This window comes from Podarcis raffonei, chromosome 3 (assembly GCF_027172205.1).
Source record: "Podarcis raffonei isolate rPodRaf1 chromosome 3, rPodRaf1.pri, whole genome shotgun sequence".
Classification (NCBI taxonomy): Eukaryota; Metazoa; Chordata; class Lepidosauria; order Squamata; family Lacertidae; genus Podarcis; species Podarcis raffonei.
The window spans coordinates 122,665,338-122,688,265 of record NC_070604.1 but is presented as its reverse complement, the minus strand read 5'-3'; the positions used below and the strand labels follow the sequence as shown (position 1 = coordinate 122,688,265).

The 22,928-nt window shown below is 47.6% G+C and overlaps 1 protein-coding gene across 1 annotated transcript in view; it reads left to right on the top strand.

Annotated features, from left to right (window-relative positions):
- The first annotated feature begins 226 nt into the window (after positions 1-226).
- The window catches only part of OTOF (otoferlin), a 199,326-nt gene continuing 176,624 nt past the window's right edge, over positions 227-22,928 (top strand). Inside the window, exons 1-2 of the mRNA XM_053383844.1 lie at positions 227-928; positions 21,513-21,571. Of these exons, the coding sequence (XP_053239819.1) occupies positions 850-928; positions 21,513-21,571 (138 nt within the window). The 5' untranslated portion in view covers positions 227-849. The remainder of the gene's footprint in view (positions 929-21,512; positions 21,572-22,928) is intronic.

Genomic DNA, 22,928 nt, shown 5'->3' with positions numbered 1-22,928 from the left:
CGCAGGGCTCCATAAGAGCAAATCATCCCCACCGACCCAGGCGCCTACAGAAATGAAACCAGCAGCGCCGAATCCCCTGTGCTTTGAGGGGGGGACCCCGATACGGCAAGCAAGGCTCAGCCTCAGAATTTGGGGACCCTCCGACGCGCCAGCTAGTTGTGTGTGCTGCAGCCTGAAGGAGCTGGCCTGTAATATATGCACCCCATTCCCGAAATCTCCAGAGCATCAGAAGCAGCAGCTGGACCAGACAACCCCCCCTCTCCCCCCTTCTTCGTAGGGTGCAGCAGCTAAGCGGTTAACCGCAGCCAGCTGTAGCTCCAGCCGCCGCTGGATGAAGGCAGCGTGGAAAGGATGCTCCTCCGTTATCCCTGAGCCATCCGCCAAGTTGCGCGCGGCTGGGGAGGCTGCGAGGGAGCGCTGCTGCTGCTGCAGGAGCAAAGGATGGAGGAGGGAGGAGGGGGTGGCGGCGGGGGGGCCCAGGGCAGAGGAGAGCTTTGCCGGTGAGCCAGGATACCAGCCGGAGGGTTGTGCCCAGAGAGAGAGAGAGAGAAAGCCAAGCGGTACTTTTCTGCGACAGCTCCTGAATAATTGAGGCACGCGAGCGGCTTGCAGCGCTTTGCGAGGCAGCTGAACCGTCACACGGCTCCGGGTCGCCTCTCCTCCTGGTCCAGGGAGGGAGGAGACGCCGACGGCGGAGGAGATGCGCCCTGACTGGCCCGGCAGAGACCAGCAGAGGATGGTAGAGCTCTGAGCCCCCAGGAAAAGCCCGGCTGCGGGATCAAGACGCCACTGTCCAACCCTGCCAGTCTGTCGTAGCTACTGGGCTGGTTCAGCATCCCCACCGGCAACATGGCTTTGGTCGTGCACCTGAAGACGGTCACTGACCTGCGGGGCAAAGGAGACAGGATTGCCAAAGTAGCTTTCAGAGGTATGTCCGCATGTGGGGAGCGGGGCTGGTACGTAGGGGGCTGCAGGCACAGGGTCGGGGCTCCTCTAATGGCAGCAAAAAGTTCTCCGCAGGGGAGTCGCTTTGGGGCTGCAGGCGCAAGGACAGGGCCCAGGTGAGAGGGGCTCGCTCACCTGTCTGCCACCGGGGCAGCTCCAACCTGAGAAACTGGGGGGCTCCCGCCATCATTTTGCGCATGCCAAAGTTGGCTGGAGTTGATTTTCTTTTTTTAAAAGGGGAGGATTCTGGTGGCTCCAGTTAGTCCTGGCTGTGTGGCCACATCCTCCCAAAGAACCATAGAACTGCACAGTTGGCAGGGACCCTGAGAGTCATCTAGTTCAACCCCCTGCGAAGCAGGAATTTGTTTGCCCAACGTGGGGTTTGAACCCCCGGCCCTAAGTCTCATCCTCTACCGACTGGGCTATCGCATGGTAGTCATGTTGCCCAAGTGGCTTATATAAATTGAGACAGATGGAGGAGGGAAGACTTGTTCCAGATTCTTGCGAGACCCTTTGCAAAAGCTCTTATTTATTACGTATTCATTCTGTTGCTACTGCACCTTTTCTTCCATGGAGCTTGAGGGGGCTTGCATTCCTCATTTAATCCCCACAACATCCCTGTCAGGTAGGTTAGGCTGAGAGTGAGTGGCCGGCTCAAGGTGATACTCAGTAAGCTCTATGAGCCAAGCGGAGATTCGAACCCAGTTCTCCTCCAGTCCGACACCCTCACCATTACACTGGCTATTCCCATATGGAGGAAGTCCCAGTTGCTGAAAGAGCCAGCTCAGTCCTTGCGGAGCAGACAGTTCAGGGTCGCATCCTGTACCACAACTGGGGTGCGGGAGAAGACGGCACAAGAGTGCCCTGCCCCTCTGCCTGGCTTCCCATTCTTCCGCCGAAACTGCTTTCACAAAGAAAGCAGCAAGCAAGGAACAGAGGAAGGAAGCGATTTGATACTGAGTCAGACCTTCGCTCTGTCTCCTTTTCTGCACAGCCTGGCAGCAGTGAAAGTCTCCAAGGTTTCAAGTTGGGATCTTTTCCAAGCCCTAACCCATGGGTAGGCAAACTAAGGCCCGGGGGCCGGATCTGGCCCAATCGCCTACTCAATCCGGCCCACGGACAGTCCGGGAATCGGTGTGTTTTTACATGAGTAGAATGTGTGCTTTTAGTTAAAATGCATCTCTGGCTTATTTGTGGGGCATAAGGTAAAGGGACCCCTGACCGTTAGGTCCAGTCGCTGACGACTCTGGGGTTGCGGCGCTCATCTCGCTTTATTGGCCAAGGGAGCCGGCGTACAGCTTCTGGGTCATGTGGCCAGCATGACTGAGCCGCTTCTGGCGAACCAGAGCAATGCACGGAAACGCTGTTTACCTTCCCGCCGGAGCGGTACCTATTTATCTACTTGCACTTTGACGTGCTTTTGAACTGCCAGGTTGGCAGGAGCAGGGACCGAGCAATGAGAGCTCACCCCGTCGCGGGGATTCGAACCACCGACCTTCTGATCGGCAAGTCCTAGGCTCTGTGGTTTAACCCACAGCGCCACCCGCATCCCTAATTTAATTGTGGGGCATAGAAATTTGTTAATTCCCCCACCCCCAAATATAGTCCGGCCCCACACAAGGTCTGAGGGACGGTGAACCGGCCCCCTGCTGAAAAAGTTTGCTGACCCCTGCCTTAACCAGAGATGCCACTGAGGACTGAATCTTTGTGCATTCAGAGCTGCTGCTCCAACCACTGAGCTTGCGCCCCTTCCCCTAGTAGCCTCCGAAATCCAGCCTTTTTTCTACAGTTTCTCCAGTTCTAGCAGAACTCCTCCGATCCCCTCCTCCCTCATTTCTGCAGTCAATAAGCAACGCCGTTTGTTCCAGCCGGCCTCTTGGGCCCAGCAAAGAGTCAGCGTGGTGTAGTGGTCAGAGCACTGGACTAGGACCTGGGAGACCTGGGTTCAAATCCCCACTCAGTCTTGAAGCTCACAGGATGACAGTCACAGCCTCTTACCCTAGCTTGCAGGGTCGTTGTACAGATTAACTGAGGAGAGGGGTGAACCGAGGACTCTTTGGAGAGGAGATCAGTTGTGGGAGATCAATGCAATAAAACCAGTGTTTTGTGTTGATCGTGGTCTGCTTTTTGTATTTTTGCGGGGGTTTTACTGTTGTTTTCGATGATATCTTAATTGGTGTATGGGTAGGGCCTTAAAAATGTTTTAAGTAAGCAAACAAATAAATAAATAGCAGAGCCCAAGCTGGCGAGACACAATTTAAGAAGGATGTTGACAAGCTGGAAGTTGTGCAGAGGAGGGCAACCAAGGTGATCAAAGGTCTGGAAACTAAGCCCTGTGAGATGCAGTTGAAGGAGCTGGGTATATTTAGCCTGGAAAAGAGGAGACTGAGTGGAGATAGGAGAGCCATCTTCAAATATCTCAAGGGCTATTGCATGGAAGATGGAGCAAGCTTGCTTTCTCCTGCTCTGGGGGGGTAGGACTCGAACTCATGGCTTCATGTTACAAGGAAGGAGATTCCGACTAAACATACGGGGGTGGGGGACTTTCTGACAGTAAGAGCTGTAAGACAGTGGAACGGACTCCCTTGGGAGCTTGTGGACTCCCCTTCCCTGGAGGTTTTTCGGCAGAGGTTGGGTAGCCATCTGTCTTGGATGCTTTAGTTGAGATCCCAGAGATTGTAGGGGGTTGGGCTAGATGTCCTTCAGGGTCCCTTCCAACTCTGAGAGTCTATTATTCTTTGCTTCTGTGCTTTTATGAGACATCTCTGCTCCCCAGTGCTTAAATCTAGACTCTAGGAGAACTAGGAGGAAAATGCACCTTGTCCCTTTATTCCAACTCCAGCCCAGAGTTCAGAGCCCAGCTTTACCTGGGGAGACGCTATGCACTGCACCTCAGACTCTCTGCAGGCACAGCTCTGCCCCTTTCTTGTGATGTCTCCTCTAACACAACCTTTGTGCATGAATGTGTGTAGATTTCATCAAGCAGCTATTGCATCCGACGGCATGCACACATGTTCCAAACACATCGCCTACTCTAGCAGGATGCTCCAGGCATCCACTGCATGGAGCGATAATTTGAGCTTTTAATTCTGCAGCCATTGCATTGGCAATCCTCACCTGTGAGGTAGGCCAACAGTCTTGTGACGCCCGCCCTGTGGAATGCCCTCCCATCAGATGTCAAGGAAAAAACAGCTATCTGACGTTTGGATGACATCTGAAGGCAGCCCTGTTTAGGAAAGCTTTTAATGTTTGATTGTGTTTTTAATCTTTTGTTGGAAGCCACCCAGAGTGGCTGGGGAAACTGAGCCAGATGGGCAGGGTATTATTATTATTATTATTATTATTATTATTATTATTCTTATTCTTATTCTTATTCTTATTATTATTATTATTAACAGCAACCTCATACTGTGGGGATGGTACTGAGGGCAAGCGAGGCTGGTGGCATGAGATTCGGACCTGGCACTTAGCAGCTCATGCTGAGCTCCAATATCAGCTTTCACACACCCCTCAGCACCAAACACATTGAGCTGCTGTGCTGTTTGCAGCATAAGAATAAATTTGAAAGTAATTCCCACCTCTGGAAACCCAGCAAGGGAAGTGGGCAAGGCTTGCCTCTCAGAACACAGGTTTCCCCTTCCATGTCCACTCTAGGAATGTTGTAAAGGTAAAGGGACCCCTGACCATTAGGTCCAGTCGTGGCCGACTCTGGGGTTGCGGCCCTCATCTCGCTTTATTGGCCGAGGGAGCCAGTGTACACCTTCTGGGTCATGTGGCCAGCATGACTAAGCCGCTTCTGGTGAACCAGAGCAGGGCACGGAAATGCCGTTTACCTTCCCACCGGAGCGGTACCTATTTATCTACTTGCACTTTGATGTGCTTTCGAACTGCTAGGTTGGCAGGAGCAGGGACCGAGCAACGGGAGCTCACCCCATCATTGCGGGGATTCGAACCGTCAACCTTCTGATTGGCAAGTCCTAGGCTCTGTGGTTTAACCCACAGCACCACCCGTGTCCCTAGGAGTATGTAAAAGAGCAAACGAAGCTTTATCATAGAGCTTTATAAACCCAGCTTTATCATATACCCTCAAGGTTCATCGTCCAATGCTCCCGTCAAGCTGAAAGATCTGCTTGGTTTCGACTTCCGGGTTAGTGCCAACGGCTAATGGCAGATTCCCTCCGAGCTCCGGAGGGAATCGGCTCTACAGGATTAGGGTCGTACCGCTGCGGCGACGCGGAGACCCTTAAAAATCACAGGCGGTGAAGCCTGTGAACCTGGTGACTCGGCGGGCACCATTTGCGCCCCCCGACCCGCGAAGGAGCCTTTTTAAAGGCTCCGGAACGGGGGACGGGGTGAGCGGCGCGGTGCTGTGAGTTGTCTGCTTCTCCTGTGGAGTGAAGCCGCGTGCCATGGCCGGAGAGCGCTGACTTCTTCTTGTGATTTGGACTTCAAAATAACAACCCGTGAGTAGTACGGAAATTGGATTTTTAAAGGAAATTTTTTGATGAATTAGGTACGATCGGGGGAGGTGTAAACAGGAAGTCAGCCTCCTCCTCCTGTAAATAATCTAAAGCAAGGACCTGTTAACTAAGGTCGAGAGAATTTTTTTCTTTCATCATTTGGCAAAAGACATTAATTTCACGATTTGGCACTAGAAGAAATCTTACTGGAGGATAAGAGCTAATTTTGGGAGTTGAAGTGCCACCCCCCTGGACCCGGGAGCGATCCGCGAGAGAGCCTGCTGAAGGTATTGTAAGAGTTTGACAGCTGTCAAATTAGCTGTCAGACGGAAAGAGAGAACTTTGTTTCTGTTGCTTCTGCTGGCTATATTTGTTACAATTTGACTACATTTTGTTGAAAACAAGGAAGAACTGATACAAACTAATCTGATTTTTGGATTTGAACTGGAAAGAACACTAAGTAACCAAAATCCCTCTAGAGGGGGTTTTGGGACATTACAAGAATGGCTGAAGGAGGGGAAATTCAAGCTGAACTGGACAGAGTCTTTGTTCTCTTGGGAAAGTTACAAGGCCAAATTGATGTTTTGGCTACAAATGTTACAACTCTGGACTTAACAGTAAACAAATTCATTGAATCTGACAAGGAACCGACTCGGGAAGCTCATGCAGCTGAACAAGAAGAGAAACTGGAGAGTTTTGAGAGTGGGAAGAAAGAGATATATGGTGTTCCTGAGAAAAAGGAAGGAGGAGCTGTAATTTCACAGATGGTAAAGGAGAGCCAGAGGCCTGGCATGATGGCTGTAAAGGAAAATAAGAACTTGATGGTGAAAATTTGGTTTGAATTGGAGACTGAAGAATGGAGAGATCTTCTTGTGTGGAGATCTGAAGACCTATGGATTACAAATCTGATTAAGATGGAAGTTGGAGCTTTCGGGACATTTGGATTTAAAAAGAGTAAGAAACAAGACTTAGGCTCCACTTTTGAGTATGGAGGTCTGGTTGGAAGAAATATGGACTTTATTGGACTAGAGCTTCTCCGAGATTTGGTGTTTAATACTAAGGACTATCCAAAAAGCTGGCAGAGAGGAACTGAGAGAGAATTGAGAGCCTCGGACGTGAGATCCCCAGGCTGAGAGTAGACTAAGACTGATGGACACTTGTTGGGGATTGAAACCGGGAAAGGGGGGGTGGAGTTTGGGAATCCAAAGGGGGCATAATTATAATTTGTTTTGTTTTTATTTTGTCTTGTTATCTGTATGAGAATTGGGGAAATCGTGGAAGGGAATTTAGGTCGACTTTAGAAAAAAGGCTTTAAGTATGAGAACAGATGTGCAATTATTGATGTTTATAAGTTATAAGTTATAAATTTATAAGTTAAAAGTTTAAAAGTTAAAATTGGTTTTTCTAAAATGACTGAAATGTAAAAAGGTTAAAAATTGGGGACAAGAACTTGTTGAGCCAACAATTTGAACTGGAATACAAGAGGGGGAGGTGGGGGGAAGTCAAGAAAGTATGTTATTGAAAGTGAAGACTTTGAATTTTATGTGTTTTTAAATCTTTTTTTGTTTTGTTTTCTTATTTGTGTTTTTGTGTTTTTCTTTGACTTTTTTGGATAATGGAAAAATCTTAATAAATATCATTTAAAAAAGAAAAAAAAGAAAGATCTGCTTGGTTTCAGGTGATAGCTGAGCAAACTTCCCCAAGCATCTCCACCAGGATTAAGGGAATGGGAAGGGCTAAAATCCCCAGTTACCTGGTAGCTCTCTAACCACTACACAAGCCTACCTCTTGCATGCCCAAGGGCTTGCAGGGCACACAGAAAGTAGATTTGCACACCTATTCCAGGTTCAGTTCCCAGCATCTGCAAGTAGGGCTGCAAGAGAGCCCAGCTTGAAACCCTACCAGTCAGTACAGGCAGGATTGACCTAGATGGGCGCCCTGGTTTGGCTTTGTGTAAGGCAGTTTTCTGCATTCCTAAATTTGAGGGAGTTGGGTATGGTTAGCCTGGAGAAGAGATGTCTGAGAGGTGACTTGATAGCCTGTGGGTTAGGGACTGTTTTGCCCTGACTGTGCATGAGCCATGCAGGGATTAAAGGTAAAGGTAAAGGTACCCCTGCCCGTACGGGCCAGTCTTGACAGACTCGAGGGTTGTGCGCCCATCTCACTCAAGAGGCCGGGGGCCAGCGCTGTCCGGAGACACTTCCGGGTCACGTGGCCAGCGTGACGAAGCTGCTCTGGCGAGCCAGAGCCGCACACGGAAACGCCGTTTACCTTCCCGCCAGTAAGCAGTCCCTATTTATCTACTTGCACCCGGGAGTGCTTTCGAACTGCTAGGTTGGCAGGCGCTGGGACCGAACAACGGGAGCGCACCCCACCGCGGGGATTCGAACCGCCGACCTTTCGATCGGCAAGCCCTAGGCGCTGAGGCTTTTACCCACCAAACCAACCAACCAACCAACCAACCAATCCCCTGGGGAAATGTGCCTAGGGCTGCAGCTGAGAATGCGCCACTTGTGACTCTGAACAGGGCATATAAAGTGGAAGAGAGGCATATTCTGAAGTGCATTTTCACTCCAGCTAAGGTAAGGTTACCAGATTTTTTTCAATGAATCCAGGGACACTTTTCAACTGCAATGGATTTTGTTGTTGTTGTTTAGTCGTTTAGTCGTGTCCGCCTCTTCATGACCCCATGGACCAGAGCACGCCAGGCACTCCTGTCTTCCACTGCCTCCCGCAGTTTGGTCAAACTCATGCTGGTAGCTTCAAGAACACTGTCCAACCATCTCATCCTCTGCCGTCCCCTTCTCCTTGGGCCCTCCATCTTTCCCAGCATCAGTGTCTTTTCCAGGGAGTCTTCTCTTCTCCTGAGGTGGCCAAAGTCTTGGAGCCTCAGCTTCAGGATCTGTCCTTCCAGTGAGCACTCAGGGCTTATTTCCTTCAGAATGGAGAGGTTTGATCTTCTTGCAGTCCATGGGACTCTCAAGAGTCTCCTCCAGCACCAGAATTCAAAAGCATCCATTCTTCGGCGATCAGCCTTCTTGGTGGTCCAGCTCTCACTTCCATACATCACTACTGGGAAAACCAGAGCTTTAACTATAGGGACGTTTGTCGGCAAGGCAATGTCTCTGCTTTTTAATATGCTGTCTAGGTTTGTCAAAACTCCATGGACAAAGACAACAGTGTGGGATTTAGGCCCCCAAAAATAAATAAAAAGGGGGGGGGAATATGCGCAGTGTGCATAGGAATTCGTTCATATTTTTTTTCAAACTATAGTCTGGCCCCCAACAGTGCTTGAGGGAGAATGAACTGGTGCCCTGCTTAAGAAGTTTGAGGACCCCTGTTCTTAATGCTTTTTTAAATTTTATTTTTAAAGTTACATTCCCTTTTTTGTTTGCTGCCCTGGGCTCCTTTGGGAGGAAGTGAGGGGACCTTACATGACCCTGATTCAAGCCCCACACTGACCAGTTCATCTCCACACCACACCCCTTATATTAAAGAAAGACCAGCAAGTCTGCTTTACAAGTGTGCCAAAAGCACTTTAGTTCTTCATCCTGGCATGTGACTGAGTACGACCCGGAAATGGTGAAAAATCTAGGCGCTCGCTCCCTGCGTGCCTCTGTTTTGCACATAATAAAATGAAATCACGTATAACCAGCAGGGCTGTTACAGAACTCTGATTAAAAGGAGGCAGCGGAGTAATTTCAGAAGAAGTTAAATAACGCCGTACAAGAAAGCTGCAGAGATAAGAGTGAAATTCAATTTATGTGACTTTCACTGGTGCTTCAAACATGCTTCTTATCTCAGCCTCTGTGCAGCAGCTGTAAATTTAGCAGCTCTGAGCAGGAAACCCTTCTCTTGGGTAGACAGAATAATACAATCATAGGGTTGTAAAACTGGAAGGGATCCCCAGGGGTCATCTTGTACACCCCTCTGCAATGCAGGAATCAGAGCGGAAGAGGTCCTGGCAGGTGGCCCTCCAATCTCTGCTTGAAAACCTCCAAGGAAGTAGAGTCCACAGACTCTTGAGGGAGACCATTCCACTGCCAAACAACTCCTACTGTCAGAAAGTTCTTCTTGATGTTTAGTCGGAATCTGCTTTCTTGCAACTTGAAGCCCTTTGTTCGAGTCATTGGTTCGAGTCCTACCCTCCAGAGAATGAGAATAATAATTGAAATATACTCGGAGTCAAGAGTGGATTTCATGCTCTTTATTCAGCTCATAGTGGTGAGGAGGAATGAAAGTTTCCCCAAAGCATCTGCTTTATATACATTATTTACACAATGGGCCCCACGTGATTGGCTAATTCCGGGATTCTCCTGTAGGCCAATCAGGTTGTGGATTCACTTCCACCTGGAGCTGGACTGCTGCATTTTGGATCCTATTCAACTCAGCACATCATCATCATCATCATCATTATTTATTTATACCCCGCCCATCTGGCTCGGTCTCCCCAGCCACCCTGGGCAACTTCCAACAAAGTATTAAAATACAATAGTCTGTTAAACATTAAAAGCTTCCCTAAACAGGGCTGCCTTCAGATGCCTTCTAAAAGTCTGGTAGTAGTTCTTCTCTTTGACATCAGGTGGGAGGGCATTAACAGGGCGGGCGCCACTACCGAGAAGGCCCAGAACTGGATACAGTATTCCATACAATAAGTCTTAGGAATATTCGTGAACTGATTTGCACCCCCCCCCCAAAAAAAATCCCTTCCTTGATTCAACATACATGCTATGATATAATTCATACTGGTATAGATCTCCTGTTCTTTCACTGTCCCAAATGCATAAGCTCTTCTGCGGTAATTACATAGTAAGAGCAAAGGGTGTCATGGCCAAATTACATGCAATAGGTTCATGTTCATTCAGGGCTATGGTTGACCCAGTTATCCTTTGTGCTGTTGCAGCAATACTGCGCCTATGCACCCAACTTACATTTTTTCATAAATATTTATTGAGCTTGAGATTAATGGTTTCAAACACTATAATATTGAGAATGATTTCTTGGAGGTGGAGCGGTAAGCCAATTTGCCTACGAAATCCCCTTATCCCATAAATGCCAACTTGACCACTTCGATGGGCAGAACTGGCACTGTTTACAGGTGCCACATAAATACCCATTCCACATTTGTGAGGACTCAATCTTCTAGTGTTGCAGCACCTGGCCTGTGGAACTCCCTGCCTATTGATGTCAGGCAAGCGCCTTTCCTGTGATTTTTCTTTTTTTGGCACCTCCTAAAAACATCCTTAGGGACACGGGTGGCGCTGTGGGTTAAACCACAGAGCCTAGGACTTGCTGATCAGAAGGTCGGCGGTTCAAATCCCCGCGACGGGGTGAGTTCCCGTTGCTCGGTCCCAGTTCCTACTCACCTAGCAGTTCAAAAGCACTTCAAGTGCAAGTAGATAAATAGGTACCGCTCCGTCGGGAAGGTAAACGGCGTTTCCGTGCGCTGCTCTGGTTCATCAGAAGCGGCTTAGTCCTGCTGGCCACATGACCCGGAAGCTGTACGCCGGCTTCCTCGGCCAATAAAGCGAGATGAGCGTCGCAACCCCAGAGTCGTCCATGACTGGACTTAGCGGTCAGGGGTTCCTTTACCTTTACCTTTAAAAACATCCTTAGAAACACTAAACATTTGGGCAAGATGTTGATTCCTCTGCTCAGAAGTCGCTTAACCCCAGCAGGGTTACCAGAAACTGACAGCTTCTCGGTCTCCCGATGCAGAAACAGTTTTTTTTCCAGAGCACCAGAGGTTAATCTCTGATCAATAGCTAAGATTTATGTCTGACCACCATCTAGGTAAAGGTAAAGGTACCCCTGCCCATACGGGCCAGTCTTGACAGACTCTGGGGTTGTGCGCCCATCTCACTTAAGAGGCCAGGGGCCAGCGCTGTCCGAAGACACTTCTGGGTCACGTGGCCAGCGTGACAAAGATGCATCTGGCGAGCCAGCGCAGCACACGGAAACGCCGTTTACCTTCCCGCCAGTAAGTGGTACCTATTTATCTACTTGCACTTTGACGTGCTTTTGAACTGCTAGGTTGGCAGGCGCTGGGACCGAGCAACGGGAGCGCACCCCACCGCGGGGATTCGAACCGCCGACCTTTCGATCGGCAAGCCCTAGGCGCTGAGGCTTTTACCCACAGCACCACCCGCGTCCCTGACCACCATCTATCTCCATGTAATTATTTCCGTCAGCAGCCTGCCAACAAAAGACGTTCAATCCACCATGTTCTTCCCCTGGAAGTTATTATTATGATCTTTTAAATGATTCCCCCGACTATGTCTTTAGCTTTTTCTGTTTTATCTGTAAGTTGCCTTGAATCCCTATCGGGGTGAAAGGTGGGGTATAAATGAATGAATGAATTTACTGAAAAGAGATAGATAATTGATTACGGTCAGAGACCAGCTTATAAAACACACTTGGGGGTACATTCCCAGAAAGAAAACAAATAGTTAAAACATTGTACAACAATAAATTTAAATTTTATAAATGCGATAAACATGTTGTTTAGTCATTTAGTCGTGTCCGCCTCTTCGTGACCCCATGGACCAGGCACTCCTGTCTTCCACTGCCTCCCGCAGTTGGGTCAAACTCATGCTGGTAGCTTCGAGAACACTGTCCCACCATCTCGTCCTCTGTCGTCCCCTTCTCCTTGTGCCCTCCATCTTTCCCAACATCAGGGCCTTTGCCAGGGAGTCTTCTCTTCTCATGAGGTGGCCAAAGTCTTGGAGCCTCAGCTTCACGATCTGTCCTTCCAGTGAGCACTCGGGGCTGATTTCCTTAAGAATGGAGAGGTTGGATCTTCTTGCAGTCCATGGGACTCTCAAGAGTCTCCTCCAGCACCAGAATTCAAAAGCATCCATTCTTCAGCGATCAGCCATCTTTATGGTCCTATATGCGATAAGCATATAGACTCTTAAAACTTTAAGCTAAGCTACTGCATAGATATGTCCAGAGTCACCCATGGAACTGAGTTTGGGATTTTCTTCACGAACTAGTTTGAGTCGGGGGATTGTCTGTGCCTACAGAGAATTTACTGAACATCTTAATAACAATTCAACCCAAATCATTGAATGATTCAAGAATAATTCATGGAAAGGGGAGGCAGTTTGGAAGGGAAGGGGCTCTCTGCTGCAGCTGTGTCCATGCGCGATCTGGCTAGCCGGATGGCCGGTGGGTGAGACAGACGGACGGACACAACCCTCTGAATTTACAACCAACCATTGCTCAAAAGGCTCCCTGCCAAGGTTTTCAGCCGAGAAGTGAAGCCTGCAGCCCAGCTGAGCTGAGCGCCTTGCTGTGAAATCCACCTGCAAAAAACCACAGAGAGGTACCTGCTTGCCTGGAGCTACAGATTTCCTTTGCTGCTGACAGAGGAAGCGTTGAGACGCCTTGCACTGTTTCCCTAGAACCGCAGGCTGCAAGATTCCTAGCTGAACATCTATTCCGCACATCAGCTGTTTGACGGGGAGTCTGAGCAACCTCAGCAAAGCCCTGCTGTCCCTCCTGCTCGTGAGGAGACCCTCTCTGGGTCACCTTGTGAACCGCAAGGACTCTCCAGGGTGCTCTCCACTTCCAGGGGGCAAGAGCTTCTTTTGAAAAAGATCTCTATTCCTATTCTTGGGAGGGGGGGGGTTAATTTTGATACTATTACTACAGGCACGTCCAACTCCCAAGAGACTATGATCTACTCCCAGTATAAAAACACTGGCAGTGATCTACTGGCAGTTGTTGAGCTTTTTTTGGGGGGGGGGCAGAGCTGTTGAGCTTTTTGTTGTTAATCGTGGCCAACCGGTTAGACATCACTGCTATACTACCTTCGTTCTCAAACGTCATCTGTTCCGGAGATCTGTTCCAAAACCAAAACGTTCCAAAACCAAGGTGCGCTTTCCCATAGGAAGCAATGCAAAATGGATTAATCCGTTCCACACTTTTAAAAACAACTCCCAAAACAGCGATTGAACATGAATTTTACGATCTAACGAGACCATTGATCCATAAAATGAAAGCAATAAACAATGTACTACAGTCGCACAATCAATCAATCGGTAGCTGAACTGGGTTCCACACTGTCACAAAAACAAAACAAAAAGAGCCACAAAAACAAAAATGCAAAATAAATAGCAAAAACAGACAGACACTGAAAACGGAAGTGTGGCACTCAAATCGGAGCACATTTGGGTTCCAAAAAAAGTTTGCAAACCAGAACACTTACTTCCGGGTTTGCAGTGTTTGGGTTCCAAGTTGTTTGAATACCAAGGCATTTTAAGAACCAAGGTACCACTGTACTATGCATGTTTAAATGTGATACTGCAAGCTCACCCCTCTCACTGAATTTGTATATATACTTATGGTACATATGCAAAAGGCTGATATATAATTGTACTTTGGGAATGATTCCTGTCCTTACATAGCTGCGTTGCTTTATACTTTCTGCATGTCCGTAATGGTATTATAACCCAAATCATTGGGTTATACGTTATAAATCAAGGAGTTGTTTCTTTTTTGCTTTCCAGTGGACTTCTTATCAATTAAAAGCTAATTTTTGTTCTGTGAGTGTGGCCCAGAGGAAAAAGTCTGGGGGCCACAGATCAGCCCCGTCGGTTTCTGTGTTGTAGCAGCCTTCAGCAGAGTGCTCTTTATCTCTGTCGCCTATAAACTTCAGATTTCCACTTGCTGATGAAGCTTCAGAGGGCTTCAATGTGCTTTCCAGACAGAAGGAGCAGCCACAGTAACACTGGGCAAAGCTGCATGCCACAAGATCAACCTGGCTTGAGCCTTTTCCAGGCTCATGTCATTTCTGTCTGTTTCACAGACCCTCCAAGTGCCCCTGTTTTCCAGGGACAGTCCCGGATTTCAGAAGCGATCCCGGTTTCTGATTTCAATGTTCCACTTTCCCTTAAAGGTAAAGGGACCCCTGACCATTGGGTCCAGTCGTGGCCGACTCTAGGGTTGCGGCGCTCATCTCGCTTTATTGGTCGGGGGAGCCAGCGTACAGCTTCTGGGTCATGTGGCCAGCATGACAAAGCCGCTTCTGGCGAACCAGAGCAGCGCATGGAAACGGTGTTTACCTTCCCGCTGGAGCGGTACCTATTTATCCACTTGCACTTTGACGTGCTTTCGAACTGCTAGGTTGGCAGAAGCAGGGACCGAACAACGGGAGCTCACCCTGTCATTGCGGGGATTCGAACCGCCGACCTTCTGATCGGCAAGTCCTAGGCTCTGTGGTTTCACCCACAGCGCCACCCGCGTCCCAACCGCTTTTCCTTAGGACATCACTATTTTCATTGGAGAAATGTTGGAGGGTATGGGACACCCCTATTTTCATTGGAGGGTAAGAAGTTATGAGACCCTTGAGCCAAGGAGATGATGATGATGATGATGATGATGATAATAATAATAATTATAATAATAATAATATATTTATACCCCACCCATCTAGCTGGGTTTCCCCAGCAATTCTGGGCGGCTTCCAACAAGAGATTAAAAATACATTAAAACATCAGTCATTAAAAACTTCCCTGAACAGGGCTGCCTTCAGATGTCTTCTAACGTCAGATAGTTGTTTATTTCTTTGACATCTGGTGGGGGGGGGGCGTTCCACAGGGCCGGTGTCACAATACTGCTGGCTTACCTCTCAGGGCCCTTGGTGAGGAAAGCTCCTTGACCGTGTGTGTGTTGAACCCAGAGCCAGCTGTGTTTGTCCAACCTCTGGGTTGGACTAGATGACCCTTGGTGTCCTTGCAATTCTATGCTTCTGTTTCCCACCCATTTCCTGGCTCTTCTCTTATTCTCTCCGGCTCAGCCAGACCTGACTCTGCTCGGTATCCTTCGTTCCCCACGAGATCCACCTATTTATAGGTCCTCTCGCTTGCTTCACGGTTTCTCTGGGATTTGTTCACAGACATCTGTGCGTCACAAGCAGGTCTGGGAATTGGGGACTGTCTCCCTTGGGTGCCTCCTCACTCACTCCTTGAGGGTGTCACATTCCTGCAGGGTTTAAAACACTCGCCCTGCGCGCGTTTTTTGCGAAGGCTGCGAGGGCCACATGGGAGAGATGCAGGGGCCAGAAGGCAGCATCTGGAGGCTACACCACAGCTCTACACAACCCAAATCTATTGCCTTGGCACCATCTGCCATGGGTTGCTTCCCTGACCTACTGGGTCACTATTTTGGGGGTCTGCCAGAGGGAGAATCGTAAAATTAGATTTCTTTCCGCAGGGCCTGTAAGACAGTTGTTCTGCCTGGCCTTTGGCTTGGAATCAACTTGATCCCCTTCCCCTCTTTCCTTTCTCCTTCTGTGATGGAACTCCTATTTGGGGACTTCCCTGGCTTTTTTCTGGCCCACGTAGGACCAGTCTGGATAGATGGCCTTGGTGAAGACTTGACGTTTTCATCCCCAAAAAGGTTTTTATTTGAGTTTCTACTGAAAGGAGGCTGCATTTTAATGTTGTACTTTAATCTTGTTTTTAAGTTGTATTTTAATCAATTGTTTTTATACCTGGTGTTAGCCGCCCTGAGCCTGGTCTAGGCTGGGGAGGGCGGGGTATAAATTATTACTATTATTATTATTATTATTATTATTATTATTATTATTATTACTACTATTATTATTATTATTATTATTATTATTATTATTATTATTATTACAGCAGTCAAGTATAACATAACTGTTGGACCACAGAGCCTAGGACTTGCCGATCAGAAGGTCGGAGGTTCGAATCCCCGTGACGGGATGAGCTCCCGTTGCTCGGTCCCTGCTCCTGCCAGCCTAGCAGTTCGAAAGCACGTCAAAGTGCAAGTAGATAAATAGGTACCACTCCAGCAGGAAGGTAAACGGCATTTCCGTGTGCTGCTCTGGTTTGCCAGAAGAATGGATGCTTTTGAATTCTGGTGCTGGAGGAGACTCTTGAGAGTCCCATGGACTGCAAGAAGATCAAACCGATCCATTCTGAAGGAAATCAGCCCTGAGTGCTCACTAGAAGGACAGATCCTGAAGCTGAGGCTCCAGTACTTTGGCCACCTCATGAGAAGAGAAGGCTCCTTGGAAAAGACCCTGATGTTGGGAAAGATGGAGGGCACAAGGAGAAGGTGACGACAGAGGACGAGATGGTGGGACAGTGTTCTCGAAGCTACCAGCATGAGTTTGACCAAACTGCGGGAGGCAGTGGAAGACAGGAGTGCCTGGCATGCTCTGGTCCAGGGGGTCACGAAGAGTCGGACACGACTAAACGACTAAACAACAACAATATCCTCTCCTACCGTCCACAACATTCCCACACTGGGAGTTGAACCAGGAACCTTCTGCATGTGAAGCTGGCACTCTGCAACTGAGCCACGGCCACTTTCCATGTCTCTGAACTATCCGTCGCTGGGGAGCAAGGATGGAAGAGCGCTCTTGCCTCCAGGTTTTGTTTCTGGACTTCTTAGCGGCTTCTGGTTAGCCGCATCAAGAATCAGGATGTGAAATGAGCTGCTCCTTTGGTCTAATCCTGCGGGGACCGAGGGCAGAGATCCCACTCTGCCAAGATAGTCCACGGGCGGAAAATCCCAGTGATATCAGCTGATTTCCAGGGGCAATTCATCATATCAGCGCTAAGCAGCTTTTGAATTTTTTCTCCGGCTAGTTGTAATGTGCCAGAACTGCATCTGGAGAAATTATGATGAGCTGAAGATGTACTTGCTAATGCTAAATGACAGGAAGTCTGTTTCTGAGCACAATTCAAAGTGTTGGTGCTGACCTTTAAAGCCTTGGTCCAGTATACCTGAAGGAGTATCTCCACTCCCATCATTCTGCCCGGACACTGAGGTCCAGCGCCGAGGGCCTTCTGGCGGTTCCCTCGCTGCGAGAAGCCAAGTTACAGGGAACCAGGCAGAGGGCCTTCTTGGTGGTGGCACCCGCCCTGTGGAATGCCCTCCCAGCAGATGTCAAAGAGAAGAACAACTACCAGACTTTTAGACGACATCTGAAGGCAGCCCTGTTCAGGGAAGCTTTTTATGTTTAACAGACCATTGTATTTTAATACTTTGTTGGAAGGCACCCAGAGTGTCTGGGGAGACCCAGCCAGATGGGCGGGGTATAAATAATAAATTCTTATTCTTATTCTTATTCTTATTCTTATACTTTATCTTCATTGCCATGACTTCTGCTCTTGGATTTACTGCGGCCATTTGGAATCCTGGCCCCTATCACTGAGAGCGCATGCAGCTTCTCCCTATTTTTCATTGCCTGCCAGTTGGGGTACTTACTCCAATTAATCATAGAATCACAGAATGAGAGAATCATAGCATGAAGGGACCCCCAAAGGTCATCCAGTCCAACCCCTTGCCGTGCAGGTTCTCAACTAGATCAAACATGACGGGTGGTCATCCAACCTCTGCTTAAAAACCTCCAAGGAAGGACAGTCCACAACCTCCCGAGGGAGACCGATCCACTATCCAACAGCTCTTGCTGTCAGAAAGTTTCTATGTATGTTTAGTCAGAAGCTCCTTCCTTGTAACTTGAAGCCATGGGTTCGAGTCCTACCCTCCAGAGCAGGAGAAAACAATCTTCTTCCATCTTCCATGTGACAGCCCTTGAGATATTTGAAGATAGCTCTCCAGTCTCGTCTCAGTCTCCTCTTTTCCGGGCTAAACATCCCCAGCTCCTTCAACCGTTCCTCATAAGGCTTGGCTTCCAGACCCTTGATCATTTTAGTCACCTTCCTCTACACTGTGGGGTGTGAAACACAGAGCAGTCAAATACAACATTCCTTGTTTTCCTAGAGTGGACATGCAAGGGGATGTTTGGTCCAGCCAGTCAAAACTTCCTGTTCCTCCTGGCGGGAGCATTCTTCCTTTTGCCTGTGATAGAAGGTGGGCGTGACCTTACCTGACCAGGTAACAAAAGGATGAGTTGCGCAGCACCCTTCCCTCTTTTTGACTCCCTTCTTTGTTGGACCAGCTTTTAGGTAGGACTGCTCAGCTAACTCTCAGCTAGCAGAGGCACTGGGATTATTCCCCCATGTGGGGTAGATCCACATTTACATATTTGTAACTAAGTCTGCCTTCAGGGATCCAACCGTGAACTGATGTAAGTAAACTTCTTTTACTGACTTTGAATAAGATTGTGGCTTCTTCATTCTTTTAAGAGGGATTCAAGGGGACTTACCAGGATCGTACAATTCAATCTGAGACAGACTGAATTGTATAACAGTGAGAGGCTCACACGAGCCTGCAACCAGCTATCTGCTGTGCATGTAAAAAGGGGAATGTAAACTCTGTGTTTTCGAGGTTACCAGCATGAGTTTGACCAAACTGCGGGAGGTAGTGGAGGACAGAGGTGCCTGGCGTGCTCTGGTCCATGGGGTCACGAAGAGTCGGACACGACTAAACGACTAAACAACAACAACAAAAAACTCTGCTAAGTAAAGGAACTTGCTAGCACAAGTTAGGAAGGATATTAATAAACAATATATCCTCTCCTGCCACCCTGAACATTCCCACACCGGCAGGAATAACCTTCTAAGTCTCCGCCATTCCCAATGCAAATCGGAGGCAGCTCACAGCAATATTAAAAGCAGAAACTGCAAACAGGATTCTTCGGCTGGAGGCAGACACATTTAATAACCACCAAAGCTTACTGGCTTTGAGAAGAGGGCTGATTTCGATTTGGCGGTAGATGGTCTTAACATTTTAATAACGTTTCTCATCCCCTGCCATGTCGTAAAAGTTGCATTCAAAGAGGAGTCTCTGCAACGGAGCAGTAAAAAGCGAATGCTGATTTATATACATGCCCAGGATTAACAGCTTCTCTCCTTAGCGTGTCTGATGGGTTTGATTCGTCAGCCGGCTGCCTCGATGGTACTCACCCATCTCTCGGGGTCCCAGGCTTTGATGTATTTACAGCAAATGAGTCTGATCAAATTATTATTATTAATTATTATTTATTGAATTTATATACCGCGCTATACCCGGAGGTCTCAGGGCGTTTCACAGAATAAAATTGTTCAAGGATGAGATGTAATGCAAAAAAGGTTTTTATGGGATTTCCGTACAGGGATTTATTGATTCACACTATTTCTATTCTACTTAATCTATCTATCTATCTATCTATCTATCTATCTATCTATCTATCTATCATCTATCTATCTATCTATCATCTATCTATCTATCTATCTATCTATCTATCAGAAAATGAAAGCAACAACAGACAACTTAAATCACAACAAACGCCACAAGAGCACACTGCTCTCGTTCAAAAACATCACGTTATTCCGTTGCTGATACATCTAAAGCAATATCAGGTCTTTTGCGCTGGGACACAACCTATTTGGCCTAGTGCAATTTCAGAAAAGGTTATGTTCAGTCTGAGACTGATACAGGCTAAAGCTAAACCGCAAAGGTTTCCGTGCATTTGGGTAGGATATTATTCCATGAGCCATGGATCAAAATACAGTATATACACCTATTTGCTAGAAATAGATATATCTCTATGGATGCCAGAGACCACACAGGCTTTTGACAATTGCCTCACTCTCTGTTTGTTATCTGCATAAATGAGTCACAATCAGACCAGATTAATACATTAATAAAAATAAAATGAGAGGACATTTATAAATATGTAACAATGCTCTTTTAAGGGCTTACCTGCACCAATGTTCCAGGGGATAAGCTTGGCGATATGCTTTCTTGTATATTTCTTTATTTTTGTTATATATATAAAACAAACTATGGAGAGACCTGGTCTGAATAGAGATATTGGATTCTTGTCTCATTGCACATGCTAAAGTTATTTTTGGTCATCTGCATAATATACCTTGCTTTTTCCTGTAGGACTAATTGCAGTTGTTAACAGTCGTCAACAGATTTACCATACCCACTGAGTCAATCACCCATTGAGTTAATCATCCATCTTCTACTACCCTCCTGAGAAAAACCCCACCCCACCCTCCCACTATATATAAGGGTCTAGTGACTTCTGTTTCAGTGTACAGTGGTACCTCGGGTTACAGATGCTTCAGGTTACAGACTCCGCTAACCCAGAAATAGTACCTTGGGTTAAGAACTTTGCTTCAGGATGAGACCAGAAATCACGTGGCGTCGGTGCAGCAGCAGCGGGAGGCCCCATTAGCTAAAGTGGTGCTTCAGGTTAAGAACAGTTTCAGGTTAAGAACGGACCTCCGGAACGAATTACAGTGGACCCGAGGTACCACTGTATCTGAAGAAGTGTGCATGCACACGAAAGCTTATACCCCGAACAAATTAGCGGGTCTCTAAGGTGCTACTGGACAATTTTTAAATTGTTTCGATTGCGTCAGACCAGCTCGGCTTGTTGTTGTTGTTTAGTTGTTTAGTTGTGTCCAACTCTTTGTGACCCCCTGGACCAGAGCACGCCAGGCACTCCTGTCTTCCACTGCCTCCCGCAGCTTGGTCAAACTCATGCTGGTAGCTTTGAGAACACTGTCCCACCATCTCGTCCTCTGTCGTCCCCTTCTCCTTGTGCCCTCCATCTTTCTCAACATCAGGGTCTTTTCCAGGGAGTCTTCTCTTTTCATGAGGTGGCCAAAGTCTTGGAGCCTCAGCTTCAGGATCTGTCCTTCCAGTGAGCACTCAGGGCAGATTTCCTTCAGAATGGAGAGGTTTGATCTTCTTGCAGTCCATGGGACTCTCAAGAGTCTCCCCCAGCACCAGAATTCAAAAGCATCCATTCTTCGGTGATCAGCCTTCTTTATGGTCCAGACTTAGTTGGTCTCTAAGGCACTAAGGGATGCGGGTGACACTGTGGGTTAAACCACAGAGCCTATGACTTGCTGGTCAGCAGTTCAAATCACCGCGATGGGGTGAGCTCCCGTTGCTCGGTCCCTGCTCCTGCCAACCTAGCAGTTCGAAAGCACATCAAAGTGCAAGTAGATAAATAGGTACCACTCTGGCAGGAAGGTAAACAGCGTTTCCGTGCGCTGTTTTGGTTCGCCAGAAGCGGCTTAGTCATGCTGGCCACATGACCCGGAAGCTGTACACCGGCTCCCTCGGCCAATAAAGCGAAATGAGTGCTACAATCAACACGTTTCTTCTGGGTTCTGTGCTGTTCTGCAAAAGCTAAATGTCTGTTTTTCTCCTTGGCTCCTGCAGGCCTTTCCTTCTACACCCGAGTAATCGAGAACTGCGAGGATGAAGCTCCATTTGATGAGGTAAGGAAGGAGGCTTTTTAAAATCTGCAGCAAGGAGTGTTTGCTTGCTAAGAGGAAATGGGGTGGCAGGGGGTTGCTGGAGGTGTGAATGACTTCTCTGACTTTGAAAACCTGGACCAATTAATCTGTTTTGTGGAGTTAATTAAAGTAGATAGTTCTGATTGGATAGGATCATCATCATGCAATTGTTACTGTTTTGGATTTTATGATGCGGTTCTCTCCCTTAGTGGGTTGTGCAATCTGCTATTCTGAATAATGCTTTTTATAGGGTACAGGGCACCGGGGATGAGTTTATGGAACCAAGCAGGTGGCAGCTCCAAAATGTTTGGGAACCACTGGACGAAGGGATGTTGGGCATGGTTTAAAGTGCTGGTTTGGAACACCCTAAACCATTTGGAACTAGGATGGCGAAAGAACCACTCACTCCTGTCCGTCAAGTGAGATGGTTGCCTGACTCTTACCATCCAAAGCGAGACTGGTGGCAAACAGGAGCAGGATGGGGCCTTTGGTGTGGTGGCACCAAGACTTTGGAATCATCTTGCCAGGGAAGAACACTCAACCCTTATTTTAATGGGACTTTAAAAACGTTCTTAGGTGTGTCTTGGTGGGGATGAAGGTGAGACAGACAGAGATCTCTAGGGAGTTGTTTTCTTCTTTGCAATTCTCCATTTTTTTAAATTTCCATTTTATAGTGTGTGCAAATATCAGTGCATTTTCTTTACTCGAATGGATCGTTTGACTTGCACCATCCACTTTGTTGTGGGAAGGGTAGAGTGTACAGTTTTGAAAACAATGTCGAGTTATACGATGCCTGCCTTTGCCCTTGGCACAAATTTCAGAGAATCATAGAATGGGAAGAGATCCAAAGAGTCATCTAGGAAGAAGTAAGGACACCCCTGAATTGAACTAAAGGACCATTCTGTTCCCTTCCAACCCTACAATTCTATGATGATTCACCTGGCAGGTGTATCGCAGGTAATGTGCTCAGAAGAGTCCCTGCAAAAATATTCCCATTTCCCAGAAAGTTCAGTCCTATCCTTGCATCCTTGGTTTATGTGCGGAAGGGAGAAAGTATGAAATATCAGGAAGCAACGCAACACTTTTCAGGCAGGATGATTGCCCAGATGTTCTGTGGGCTGAGAAAATATCTGTGTGCATCCTTCGGATGTAGAAATGATGTGTCAGACAGATTTTTGAAACCTCCCTTTTTTACAGGTTTTGAAAGCTGGAGAGGAAAATGTACTGAATATTTGAACCAGCTGCTGGTTTCTAAAGAGGCAACAGAGCCACAGCAGCTGGGTAGAAAAGTTTGCAAAAAAAGAGGTTTCTAAAATGATGCCTTGCGTGGAGAAAGAGG